The following is a 14,797-nucleotide window of genomic DNA, read 5'->3' on the forward strand; positions in this document are numbered from 1 at the left end:
GTACAATATGGGGGTCTTCAAGCGTAGAGTGAACAGGTACCTTCTAGGGAAGCGCGTACCATCTTAGACCACATCTCAGCTTAACATCAGGCGAGATTGTGGTCAAGCTCTTTCCTATCGTCAATAAAAAAAAAATAAAAAAAAATTGATCCATGCCATTACTCTACCCTGATTAGTTTAAAGAACAAGGAATTAGTTTAATTAATTAATAGTTAATTAGTTTAATTAGTTTTTAGTTTTATTAATTTTTTTATTAGTTTTTGTAGACAACAGAATAACATATTATAAATACTTGATTGTATACGCTGGTTCGCTCGCAGAAACTGCGCGGCACAGATAGGCCATAAAATCCAATAGATTCTGATTTCTACTAGGTACCTACCACGTACCTATAAGTATATTAAGAAGAGCTGGAACGTCAACACATTTACACATTGCACATGTTAGGCCGGGAGATACTGACACAAAATTTCGGGTCATTTGTAACAGGATGGCGGTCTAGAGGGGTCTTACTTATCCGACGAGTGTGACTTACGCCCACGCGACTAGTCCGCCGGTACCAGCGTTCTGACCATCATTTTTCTTTTTGTCATTGCGTAATAAGACCTCTGTAGAACCGTCATTCTGTTACAAATGACCCGAAATTTTGTGTCAGTATCTCCCGGCCTATGTATGTGTCATATTTTGCAATTGTTTATAAATACAGGGTGATGTAATTGGTGTAGTACGAATATCTAAAAATCTATGAAGAATTTTGTGATACAGTAAATGGAAGAATTATATACTACTAGCTTTCCGCCCGCGGCTTCGCCCGCATTTTCAAAGAAAAACCCGTTCCCGTAGGATTTCCGGGATAAAACCTATCCTATGTCCTTTCTCGGGTATCAAAATATCTCTATACCAAATTTCATGCCAATTGGTTCAGTAGTTAAGGCGTGATTGAGTAACAGACAGACAGACAGACAGAGTTACTTTCGCATTTATAATATTAGTATGGATTTTACAGTATTTAATAAAATCATTTAATTTTTTGTTCATTTGTCAATGAAATGTCGATTTTTCTCACCAAGGTGGAAATTTGGATGATAAGGATCTTGTTAGAAAAATATAAATTTTGACTAATATCGGCATTTTTTTTTCAAAAATCAAATTACTAATGATTAATGAATAATCAGAGTTATCACCATTTACATTAATTTACAAACGATATCGGTTGTTCTTACTTAAAATTGAATACCAATGTCTTATTGCGGTATGTGTTCTTTGGAAGTGTTCGTAAAGTTGTTGATCCGTAATTAAATTTTGCGGAAAATCTTTTAGAGCGCTTAGTTGTGACATATCCTAAGCATATTCAATAGAATTAAAAGACGAGCGAATATGCAAGCCAGTCTAAAACTTGAATATTTTCTAAAATGAAACTAGACTCGCATTTATTTTTGAACATACTGTAAGTGAAATTGCATAAGTGTGAGTACTGTGAACATGCCAGCTTTGCTTAATTGACCTGTACCTACATGTATTTCAAATATGCAACCCAAGATGCAACCTATTGATTAAAAATGTATTTCTAAAAAAGAGATTAGGTGTATCATTATATAAACACCTAATTCGGCTCTTGGATTATGCTTTGGGATATTAAGTAGAATGGGTTTTGTGAATAAAACAACTCGATACAAAATTTTGCTTTTATTTCTGTACAAAACTTTATGGTAGTAGCTGAAACGGCAATGAAATATTACAATAATTATAATTGACATAGAGACATACAATAAAAATGTTCTAACAGGTGTCCAGTAACATGTGGTACATTAAGGATTTTTAACATACTAACATAGAAATATTTGGCGTGTGTGCAGTCTAATTACCAGTTTCACGATAGGTATCAATCACGATAAAGCCGTATAATCAATCAAATTATCTACAAGACAATAATAAGATGCGCTCACAGAATTATTTATTATTTTATTACTCATAGCTTACAAAATAATAAGTATATAACATATACTTATTATACCAATATAACCACGTAACATTCAAACGACAACAATGAGAATTAGAGAATCTTGCTTTTAAGATAATTAATTAATTACAATATCAGCTGCAATTAACCTTGTTTTGTTTTTGATTTAATTATTACAGTGCTTATTGTTAGTTTACTCCAAAACAAGTAATTTTTACTTATTACCAGCTAGTTACCTACATACCTACTCTCTAATATTATATTGGGGACAATTTTCAATCACATGATCATCTGAATAGAGTACCTAGGTATAGACCTCAAGAATATTATTTAAATGATAGTAGTAAATACAAAAAGCTTTATAGAAAACGTAAGCTCGAACTAAAACTGACTACCTCTTTCGCTGATGCTCAGTCTGATTTTAAATTTAGTTAGTTGAAAGTAGTACTAAGATTTTGAGTTTTAAAACAAACACAATAACTTAAAAATAATTAATCTCACGGAAACTCACCGAAAAATTACACAATACATAAAATTACATTTTAAACACTTTTCAGATATCTAATGATTTTATTTTTCAATTTCGCGCCTTTCTTTTCCACTTTTTTATGATCATAGACAATTAGTAAGTTCGATTTACATTATCAAAAAACAATATTATTACACGCAACATCAAAAATACATATTTCAAACATTCCATAAAACATCACAAGCTTGATTTAAACATCAACATATTAACAAACGCGAAGAAAATTTATTTTTGTTTTCTTGACCGTATTGAATACACACTCGTGTATGGTCTTTCATTTTGGTCGACTGATTGTCCGGACCCGCTTGTAGTCGTACGTTGGCTTACATCAGAGGGACTGTAAAAAGTTTTTTTTAATACAATTTGCTAGTTTATTTTAAAGTATCAAAATTGTTAAAATTTTGATAATATTCAAATTTCATTGTGATAAATAGAGGCAAAAAAGGTACAGCTGAAAAAAATATTAAGGTATTTCAATATTAATTATAGCACCCGATAATTATTAATTAGTATCAATAAAAACATACCTTGGTGTAAGATTTACGAGGTCTATCTCTTGGAAACATATCCACTGTGACATTATAGGCTCACCTTTGGCCATATCAAGTGTTCCGTTAAATATCAACAGATCATCCATTAGGACCTTGAAATGATCAAAAAAGCAATTGTTATCAATTAAAATTAAGGACATTAATATAATTAAGTATAAATTAATTATTTACCCCAAATTCCTTCACGCCTCGAGTTGGTGTTTTGCCGTAATTCCATATTTTCATGCCATAAATACAGATTGGGACATCAAATACAAAAAATATCCTGAAATTTTTTTATGTCATGTTTTACTTGGATTTTTAATTTTTTAGTTTAAACTTTACATTATTATAAAAGCTCATTCACTAACTATATTACACTGTAACGGAGAATATATCAGCTACGTGCCCTATAAAGATAAACAAATGGTCGTCAGCTCACAATACTCCTTACATACCTGTTAAGAGTGTCAGGTAAGACAGGTGCGAGCCACGAGTGCTGTGCATCGGCAGCACTCGAATTGTGCCCATCTATGAGCTTATCCGGTGTACGGACGTCCTTTGCTAGACTATCAAGAACGTTTACGCTCGCCGGTTGAGCACAAACATCTGTTATAAAAGAATTTTTTGTAGACATTTTAGTATAAATAATATTGGACAAATTAATGTTTTAAAATAGGATTATTAGCAAGGATCAGGAAAAAAGGTATGCTTACAATTCTGGTAACATCAATAGTTCTCAGACTCATTAGATAAAAACGAGATAAAAAGCGATTTCGTAATAATGGTGGTATTTTACGTATAATACCGATCATAATATAAGACATCAATAATCAACATAATGCTCTGGAATGATATTGTATTTTTAACTCATGTTAGCAGGTCATACTTACTCCGAGGGGCGCCGGGCGATGGAGCGGGGATTTAGTCCATCGTCCGGTGAGATGAGGCGGCGTGAGACGTGCTCCGTTCACGCCGCCCTATGAGGTAAGAGCTGGCGGGCTCATAGTTTGTGTCGGCCTGGAGACGGGCAGCTGCTGATGGGGTCACGGAAGAATTCTACCTATACCCGTGGCCCCGTCGTTTATGTGGCTTGACGGAACACAGTGGGGTTTTGGTCGGTAGGAATCCGACATAACCCGCGGCCCTTTCCCCGGACGCCGTGGGTATCTATGCAAGATTTCCCCACTTAAAAAAAAAAAAAAAAAAAAAAAAAAAAAAAAAAAAAAAAAAAAAAGGTCATACTTACTCGTTTCTGTTACATCGATGAGGTTTCCTTGGGGGTCATAAAGCTCGATCCCCGTGAGTCCAACGTAATATGGATCTCCCCAAGTAGAGAATATATTTATCTGTAGCACAAAACCCGTGGGAGCTCCCAATGTAAGGCTACTTTCATACATTATCCGATTGAAGCCATTATTCTCCGAGGCGCTGATCCTATTGGATATAAAAATTTATTTTTTCGTATTTACATAATTGTATTTTGAACCAACAGACTTTTAAAATAAAGAGGAGGTTCCGAATTCGTCTGTTGTTGGTCCATTTAAATTTTAAGTCGGTTTAATTATTAGTTATTTATTTATTTTAATTAACATACCTATCATCGATAGAAGCAAGTTCAAAGTGCTGTAAATAATCATAGCACGTCTCTCCAGGCGCACGTCTTAAAAGTAACGGCCGTTTGTGCAGAGCAGTGCCATCTAGCGACAAGCGCACATGTTTTGCGCCAATGTATGACAGTTCCATATTGGCGTTGTAATTCCAAATTCGAATACCTGAAAGTAACGATATTATTGTGTACCCTCATTTTTTACGTATAGTCCGAGAACATTTTGTTAACGCTTTGGATCTTTAACCCATTGAGCCCCGAGCGGCCCGATCGGGCCACGAGCCCACGACACAATAGATTTTCTATTGTGTCTGTGATTCCGGGGGCTGAGCTATAATTAATATAGTTATTTGTATAATCCAAGAGTCTAAAAAGACAGGCGTTTATAGTTTTGTATCGAAAAACCATGATTCCAAATCTTTCAAAAACTTGTCTTGGTTTTTATAGTTAGAATCGAACACGAAACTATTATCATTGATGAAAAGAAATACCTGTAATTTCCGTGGGTTCCTTCAGTTCCATAATAATATGACAGTAATTTGTTCCTGGCATAAAATTGGTACACCACATATCTTCAAATTCTGTTGTAATGTTTCTGCCATTGAAAAGACTTTTGCACTCTATTAGGCCATGCTCGAAGTTAGCTTCGTTTTCAACAATGAAGCTCGTATACGCGTAGCCACGGATTATAGTTACAGGATTGTTGTTACAAAGTAAATCAATTCCTGTAATAAATAATTTAACATGGGATTTAACTTGGCAACAATATTTACGAAATTATATTTCATAGCTTACACAAAACATTATCTTCAAACTTAAGGATTTATTCTGTGCATATGGATAAAGACTATTCATACCCGTCAAGCCAATCAAATGTCTCTGGCCCCAATTTGACAAAAGAGTCAATTTTATTTCTTTCGCAATATACTTTTCTTCTCCCTCACGTTTCGGACTGTCTTCCTTTATATTAATTAGAGTATTATTTTTCTTGCCATTAGCCGTTAGAGGTCGGTTTTCAACCGTATTTGTTTCAGGAACTGGTTCATTATCTTTAAGTAATGCTTGAAAGTTTTTATCATTTACCATTATCGCTTCTAGTATACTTGCATCTTTGGTAAAAAGAATTGTCTGTAAAAAAATACATTTTAATGCATGGTCGAAATTTAATTCATAATTCTTTATTGTCGATAAATATAAAGATTAAATGAAAATCTCGAAATTGTCATCTTAAATATAAATAATTACGTCTCCAAACGAAGGTAGTTGTCCTTTTACTTCACCGCTTGCTCTTGCTATTTCCCCATGAAAGATAATTTGATCATCAAGTTTCACTTGAACTAAACGAACACCTCTCGTGGAGTAGATACGGGATTTGTTGTAATTCTGTCATAACAAAAATAATTACGTTTGTAATATCCATCCGTATTTTTTATCAGAGACTTGCACAGTAATGCAAACATTTCTTGGTACATTGAATATTTTCTCATTTAAGAATCAGTGGCTGTATAGACTTTGATTTACTTTCATTAATAGGAAGGACATGAATGATGGGTGATCAAGTCTGTATATTAATTTCAAAGCTCAATTTTAAATTAAATCTACTCTAGAGCTACATTCAATCCATCCAGTATTCTCCATAACTGTTAAAATGATTAAACACTTTGGGACTTATTTTCGAGTATATTATAAGGAGAACAGTAAGGTTTACGTGAGTTACTAAATATTCATACCCAAATCCTCAGTAAAGCTAGCCTAGTACATTTGGCAAGCAGAACGCTTAAAGCAATCGGTAACCCTTGCGGTGCCGGTGCACTCCATGTATGTCTATCGTCTCTGGTACGAACGACCCCATCTATTAAATTATCCACCTGGCCATATTTTGAATGATCACCGGTATCTGAATCTGTCCATACCTAAAAATTAAATTATTACGAATATAATGTACGCTATTTAACTCCGATAAGACCAGAATCTCTATAGTATACCTTTTCAACCAATACAATTTCCCCATTACTATCGAATAGCTCAATACCATTTAACCCAACCAAAAACTTATCACCCCAATTTGAGAATATTTTTATTTCCAATAGCCTTCCTTCCGGTAACTCAGGTATAATAAATTCTTTATTTCTCCTTTCATTTCCCTGTTTTGGCACAGAAACTATGGAGGATGCTTTATTTGAATAATTATTCATTGAACTGTTTTGTGCGGTATTGTCATTCGTAAATAAGGATGCTTCTTTCGGTATCTTTTTACTATTTTTTAAATGTTCTCGAGTTCCTAGAAATAGCAGTTATGTTAACGGATTTAATAAATGGAAATTGATCATTGATATGCGTATGATAATAAGAGCAAATATTTACTGGCACCAATGATAACATCATGAAAATCATTGTCAATGGCATTATCGATTCTTCTATGTCTCGGTGTTACATAATGTGGAAGGAGATCCGATAAAAAGTCATTACTGATCTCCATTTGTGAATCCACGTTGTAACTTTGATTAAAATTTGAATATTTCTTTTGTCGTCCATTGTGCGTTGGTCCTGAAAATTGAATAATTAGGAACTTACTATGAATGTATAGGAACTTAAGAAATTTATAATTTTGCAATATTTTTAATTCCCGCCGAATTAATTTATATCCAAACAAAAATATTATAATAGTTATTTAGCTTATAAATTTGTTTCTTTTATTTACCCTTACTATGATTGTAGCGAAGTGTTCCTGCAGAATGTGCAACTGCTTGCGATTCAGGCTTCAATAATAAATCTAGATCCAATGAAGTTCGCCGGATCAATCTAAGAAAAATATCATACAATGAAGGTCCAAGTATTTGTTATTAAGTATTTTATATTAATTCCAGAAGCTTAACATAGGTAGTTATATTAAAAATAATTATTTGACATAATTTTTCGTACCTTAACTGATTATCATTACTATAGTTTTCAAAATTAACGTTATTTGGCTCGAGGTTCCAATTACTGGAATTATCTATAGAATTATTAATATGAGTTTCCTTTAAATCCCTGAAAAATAAATTTTTAACATTTACTAATCACTCAAAATGAGAAATTATGCTCGCCAAAAAATATTTGAAAAGCCAAAAGTTTACTTTGTTATTTCTCCCAGCCAGTATGGGATTTTTGTGTCCTGTGTCGAGTACTCGTACCCATTTTGTTTTTTAGCCATTCCTATAGTATTACACTTTGGTAATAGTTTATTAACCTTCGAATTTATTATGAATACTTCATACTTTTAATCTCCACTATAAAAAGCGCAAAATAATCGAAAGAAAGTATAAGAAAATGTGCGGTTTTCACAGATACACCGTGAAACCTATAATAGATTACGTGTATTTATAAAAAGCATAATATATTTTAATAATTATTTATAATTTCATTGCCACTTGCCACTTTTGGAATATAATTTTGGCGCTGTTTGTTTGACCTTGGTTGCTAGGACAACTAAATACCTATTGTCAAATTTTTAGGAATCCGGTGGGAATCCACAATGGATACAAAAGCAAAAGCTAACATAAAAGTTAAATAGCAGTGATCGCTAATCGAAGTCAATCGCATAAATTTAATATGCTACTTTTTAATAATTCAAAAACAATTCGAAAATAATAGGTACTGAAAGATATTACGAAGCAGACTTCGTTCTAGTATATCTATGGATATATTTCCCAACTGTCGTAAAACGAGTGACACGTCACTGTCAAAAATAAACTAAAATGTCAACATCAATGTCAACATGCGGCAAAAGTAACCTCCACATCACGATACATATTTTGTTATTTTAAATATTTTTATTGTATTGAAAATACAACTTTGATTAATTCATAAGTTAAATCACAATGTCGGACGATAATACTAAAGCAATTGAAGCTAGGACTTTAAAAGCTGAGAAGGAAGTAAAAGCTATAGAAGAGGAAATTGATAAACTCATCAAAGGTGATTTGAGCTATGTTTCTGATCCACAGCTTGACAAATTGCTTTCTGAAAATGAGAAATTGAAGCATCGTCTATCAATTTTGGAGAATGCTATCAAAGCAGAAAGTTCCCAAGTAGTGAAACGGGAATCGAGAAAAAGGCCTACGCTCATCACTGACATTAACTCTATAGAGGGTACGTTAAGTGTCCTGGATGAATTAAAAAACATTTTTACGGTTGCTGTAGATGCAGCTTATCCAGATTTAGAAGACCCGCCCGTTGTCATTACATTGTCTGGTAATAATCCTAAATTTGGTGATTATCAATGCAATTCTGCTATGCCAATATCTCAATTGCTCAAAGCTAAAAATATTAAGACAAATCCAAGAGAAGTGGCTAACAATATTCTAAACAAAACACCAACATCACCTTTGGTTGAAAAAGTGGAAGTTGCAGGCGCTGGGTTTTTAAATATTTACCTAAATAGACCTTTTGCAGAACATGTGCTCACATGTATCCTTAAATATGGAGTAAAGCCTCCTCCTGTGAAACGGGAGAGGATAGTTGTAGATTTCTCTTCACCAAATATTGCTAAAGAGATGCATGTTGGTCACTTACGGTCTACAATTATTGGTGAAAGTATAAGCCGATTGTTAGAGTTTTTAAATCATGATGTTTTACGTATCAATCATCTTGGTGACTGGGGTACACAGTTTGGTATGTTGATAGCACAACTTCAAGACAAATTTCCTGACTACAAAACCGTATCTCCTCCAATATCTGACTTGCAAGCATTTTACAAGGAATCTAAGAAGAGGTTTGATGAAGATGAGGAGTTTAAGAAGAAGGCTTATTCCTGCGTTGTTGAATTACAGTCGGGTAATCCAGACTTCATAGCTGCTTGGAAGCTTATCTGTGAAGTATCTCGTCGAGAATTCCAAAAAGTATATGATAGACTTAACATCAGCATAATTGATCGTGGAGAATCATTTTATCAAAGCCGAATGGTGACTGTTGTGAATGAACTTAAGGAATTGGGCTTGCTTGAGGAAGACGACGGTCGATTAATCATGTGGGGAAATGAGGAGCGGACTGGCATTCCATTGACGATTGTAAAGTCTGATGGTGGTTACACCTACGACACATCAGACATGGCCACTATCAAGCAGAGAGCTCATGAGGAAAAGGGACAAAGATTGATTTATGTTACTGACAATGGACAATATAATCACTTTGTTATAATAGAAGCGTGCGCTCGTAGGGCTGGCATCCTTAACGACAATCACCCTGGAATTGAGCATGTTGGATTTGGAGTTGTTTTAGGTGAAGATAAGAAAAAATTCAAAACCAGATCTGGTGATACAATCAAACTCATATCTCTGATGGATGAAGGGTTAAAGAGAGCTCTAGACAAACTAATTGAGAAGGGCCGTGATAAAGTGTTAACACCAGAAGAATTAAAGAAGGCGCAAGAAGCTGTTGCTTATGGATGTATTAAGTATGCAGATCTTTCACATAACCGAATTAATGATTATATCTTCTCATTTGATAAGATGTTAGATGATAAGGGTAATACTGCAGTATATTTATTGTACGCTTTGACTAGAATTCAGTCAATAGCAAGAACTGCACAAGTATCTATGGATACCTTAATGAAAGAAGTCGAGAAAACAGGTATAAAACTAACACATGAAGCAGAGTGGAAGCTAGGCAAAGTCTTACTCAGATTCCCAGAAGTTATTTTGAAAGTATCAAAAGACCTATTTCTACACTCTCTGTGTGAGTATCTGTATGAAATTTCATCAACATTCACAGAATTCTATGACAAATGTTATTGTGTAGAGAAAGACAAAAGTGGTAACATTGTGAAGATTTTCTACGAAAGATTAATGCTGTGTGAAGTGACCGCTCGAGTCATGCAAAAATGTTTTGATATTTTAGGTATTGAAACTGTTTCTAAAATGTAAACCATTAAGAATAAAATAAACATTTTTCTAAAATACACTAATGTAGATTTTAATAATTTATTAACTAACACAAATAAAACGCATCTGTAAATGTAAAAGTTTTATTGAGTTCCCAAATACCTCTATAAAACTATACCGCTGTCTAAAGATAACAGGATCATATGAAGTAACATGCTATTAGATTAAAAAATACAGTTGATAGAAGACACTGGTTCACTAACAAAGTATTAGATATAAACAACTGGTACATCCAATAAATAATCAAAATAGTCCTCATGAAATAATAGAAGTGTTCATTTAACCCATTGAGCCCCAAGCGGCCCGATCGGTCCCGGACACAATAGATTTTCTATTGTGTCTGTGGTTCCGGGCCTGAGTTATTAAACACTTGTTATATTTCTTTATTTAGTTTATTATAAATAGCACAGAAAAATATCTAAAATAAATTGAAAACTTTCCTTTAGGGGAAAGCACAATATTATCTGTATTCAAAAATGTATTGTATGTCCAAGTTGCTTAATTGATATAATAATATAATTTAATAACCACAGTTTTATATTAAAGACGACAAAAATATAGATCAAATTTCTTATAAACATTATTAAAATGATAAAGATGTACAACAATTGTCTAGAATGTATTTAAAATTGTAATGAACTTAGATTGAGATTTTTCTTCATTTTATAAACAATCAGCAGATAACTTTAATTGTCATGCTAAATCATTTAATTTCCAAAAATACTTAAATTCATAAAAAGTCCCAGCAAAGTAGTTGATCAAATTTTTTGGATAGGTATTATGATACTGGTCTAGATTTGATCCTGTAAAGTTGGCCAGCATGATGGTCTTTATTATTCTTCATAAAAGATAACTAAAATGGAAACAAAAACATTATTTTTCATGCACTGTATGATTGATATGACAAAAAATCTACAATCTGGAATCTAATAAATTAAAGGTAAGTATAAAAGTTGATCAAGTATTTGGCTAGGACCCGTAACGTCGAAAGATTTTGTAGTTAGGAACTTTTCAATCACTGCTTCTATTACAAACGACAATTCCTACATTACAATTTTTACCGATTTATTTTAACTTGGAAGACTGACTTATTTTTCATTAGACTGTCTTCAGGAAAATACAGTATGTACTCCAAAAGTGATAATGCGCATAGAAATCTTCGTCACAGTTCGGTAACTGTCATATTCCCGGAGCGTCCGAAGATGATATGTATATAGAGTGGTTAAATGCATTGTCTTCATGCACAATTTAGTCAAATGAAATACATTTTGGAAATACGACAATTAGCGAAGATTTGCATGCGCATTATTAATTTTGGATTACCTACTATATGTTATTATTTAATTCGATAAATCAAAATATCTACAAAAACTTGACCAGACAGTTTTTTATACAAATCAACTCAATATGCTTGAATGCTTGCTTGAATGCGTTGAAATCATTTGTCATTTGACCAAAAAAAATAAAATAATATTGATCAGAAAAATCATTACCGTTCAAAGAATTGAAATTTTGCGCTTCATGATAAGTGAATATCACACTGTCCATCCAAGGTCCATCCATGGAACACGTTTTATCCATTTTAACTCTATTCGAGTCAAAATCCTTAGATGAAAAGTGTATCATTATTGATGCGTGTATTTTTTATTAAGTGCAAATTCAAGCAGGGATATTCACAGTTATGATATTGATAACAAACTCGTCTGAAGCCATTACTCGTTTAAATTTTACAAACAAGTGCAATGCACGACAATCGACAATAAGTAAGTATGGTTGTTTATTAAATTTTCCCCTTTTAATGGTCCGGGATTATATTTTATCATTCAGTAATCAGTAATCTATGATATAGTTGTCACTTCATCGCTTAACAATACCTAATGTTTAAATTACAATTTACCTCACACTAAAAATAACATGCTTTTCATAAAATTAAAATGCATACAATAATAATCACATTTAAGTGAACATACAGTTATGTATAATTATATAAATTAAATGTAAGTAGGTTATTTTTTTGTGCAATCGCATTTTGTTTTTTACCCTGTCACCTTTTCTACACCAGAGAGTATGTAACCCAATAAAATTCATTTAAATAAAAAAAAATCTAAACAATAAATCAAATCTATTAAAAATATTGAGACAGATCACTTATTTGCAAATTCATTGGGCAAATTTTTGACTAGATATTGTTGGATAAATATAATATAGGTAATAATTATGAATTGTTATTCTGCTGTGTTTATAAATCAATACCTTCGCTATAAATTAGTTGATATAAATTCGTTTAAATCAATTTTACATATTTTGTACTTCTAAATAAATGACACCTTCGTAATGAAATTTGTAACGAATCGAATTTCACTGAAGCTAAATTAATTGAAATTGTAATTTCAATCTTTCGCTGATCAGAACTGACAGTCCACCGAGAGATGAATTTAATACCTTCGACTGTGCCCTTCAAAGCGAATACGAGGACCGGTATAATACAACAGATTGTCACGATGATAAATCTGTTTATTGATACGAAAAATTTGTTTAAAATCTACCTCCAAAATTCGACGACTAGGTAATAAAATGTATCATTTGAGCACCTACTTAGAGCCTAACTACAAGCTTTAGCAAAAATACTGACCACCGTATGAAATTCGCAAAAGGGTACTTAGGTAAATAAATTCGGCACTTAAAATTTGAAAACAAAAAAGTTCCGATCTTCTCGGTCAAATTATTGTAGTAAAAAACATATTCACATTATAAGGGTTCTCAGTTCTCACACCCGCTTTGATATCATAGTCCATGAGCTCAAGACGTTTTAAGCACCTATATGAATATTCATCCGGCCTACATACGTCACCTTATTGTGAGTATAGTAAGTGTCACCTGTCAGTACGCCCCAGTTTCCCAACTAACTTGATTGTCTCCCTAACACAATACAATCAGCCATTTTAACATTGACTCAAATGAACTAGGTAACTATATTCAATTAACACGATCAATTTAACGCATTCCGATAATTTATTTGTAAATGCATTAATCAGAGCTTTTAACACGTGATTTTCATTTACGATTAATGTATATGAATATTGAATACAATTTAAAATGAGATTCGTTAAAATATATACAGATTACGGCAATACATGTGAATAATATATAATTAATAATATCTATTTGATGACATTTGCCGTGTAGGTACATTTTTTTATTAACAATTAAAATATAACAATGTAACGTGATACACGTAGTATTCATATTATTCACAAGTTCTTATGATGTAATAAAGAGCTATAGATTTTATTACGAGACAAAATATTTTGAAGAATCATACAATTGGTATTAAGTAGACTAAAGTTCTACAATGGAAGTCTACGGATCATAAACACACGATGATTGAGCAATCGCTAATAAAATTTAAAAATACTCGAATTAAATCTAAAGGAATTCGACAATTTCACGGAACAAGATACCTGTAAGTGTTTAATCATCGAAATCTCTATAATACGTAATACGTAGGTAATATGTATACTAACACAAAAACATCCATTTAACTACGCTAAGACAACACGACCAACTATTCTAGGGAAAAATCCATGAATTATATAAAAGTAGTTACAGGTAAGTATAGATAGATAAACGTCTCTAAAAAATTCTAATACACATTAATTTAAATTCTCTAAAAAGGGTCGGTTTGGTCTCGAGATTATGTGATACGACTACGACTCTACAACAATAAGATTTTCAACAATATTTTACAAAATATACACAAATTACGATCTGATGTCTATTTGGCGCAACGGCCTATGTTAATGTTTTGTGTTTTATTCAAAATTAACTCCCTTTATACGATGAAATTAAATTATTTATCCCGTTTTGTTATCTATCCCAGCCCATTGTTTGGAAGAAATTTTTAATTTTCCGCTATTTGGCTTATTTGCTAAGGCTCTTAGTTCGTTCATAAATCATCGTGTATGAGTGGAAGTATTAAAGTTGATAACGATATAAAATTTATTCCTTATTGGATCCCACTAAATGGCTAAAAAGAGCTATCGAGATGTAAAAAAACGCGTCAAAGGTCAAAATTCTCTAGCGGTTGTCGACTTCGCAAAGAATATTTGAATATATTTTACAAAAAACAAATGTTTTACACAAACAGAAGAAAACTTTAAATGGAAATTTAAATAATTTCCAATTTGTAAAATACTTAACAACTTAACAAGTGCATTTGATCATAAATTTTTGTCTTTTACCATTTTA

The 14,797-nt window shown here is 32.5% G+C and overlaps 2 protein-coding genes across 2 annotated transcripts; one reads left to right on the forward strand and one right to left on the reverse strand.

Annotated features, from left to right (window-relative positions):
* Window positions 1–2,089: 2,089 nt before the first annotated feature.
* On the reverse strand, window positions 2,090–7,821 carry LOC123698233 (katanin-interacting protein-like). The gene is made up of 15 exons (XM_045644816.1): window positions 7,745–7,821; window positions 7,551–7,658; window positions 7,330–7,430; window positions 6,993–7,175; window positions 6,614–6,909; window positions 6,359–6,541; window positions 5,874–6,011; window positions 5,486–5,756; window positions 5,120–5,353; window positions 4,617–4,794; window positions 4,269–4,456; window positions 3,478–3,628; window positions 3,212–3,305; window positions 3,017–3,132; window positions 2,090–2,826 (listed from the first exon to the last, which is right to left on the reverse strand). Exons 1-15 carry the CDS (start codon window positions 7,819–7,821, stop codon window positions 2,715–2,717), a joined length of 2,430 nt encoding a protein of 809 aa, XP_045500772.1. The 3' UTR covers window positions 2,090–2,714.
* Window positions 7,822–8,382: 561 nt separating this feature from the next.
* On the forward strand, window positions 8,383–10,622 carry LOC123697730 (arginine--tRNA ligase, cytoplasmic). Its single transcript, XM_045644263.1, has one exon. The coding sequence runs from the start codon at window positions 8,489–8,491 to the stop codon at window positions 10,529–10,531; it is 2,043 nt and encodes a 680-aa protein (XP_045500219.1). The 5' UTR covers window positions 8,383–8,488; the 3' UTR covers window positions 10,532–10,622.
* Window positions 10,623–14,797: the final 4,175 nt, after the last annotated feature.

The sequence above is a fragment of the Colias croceus genome, chromosome 15, assembly GCF_905220415.1.
Source record: "Colias croceus chromosome 15, ilColCroc2.1".
Lineage (NCBI taxonomy): Eukaryota > Metazoa > Arthropoda > Insecta > Lepidoptera > Pieridae > Colias > Colias croceus.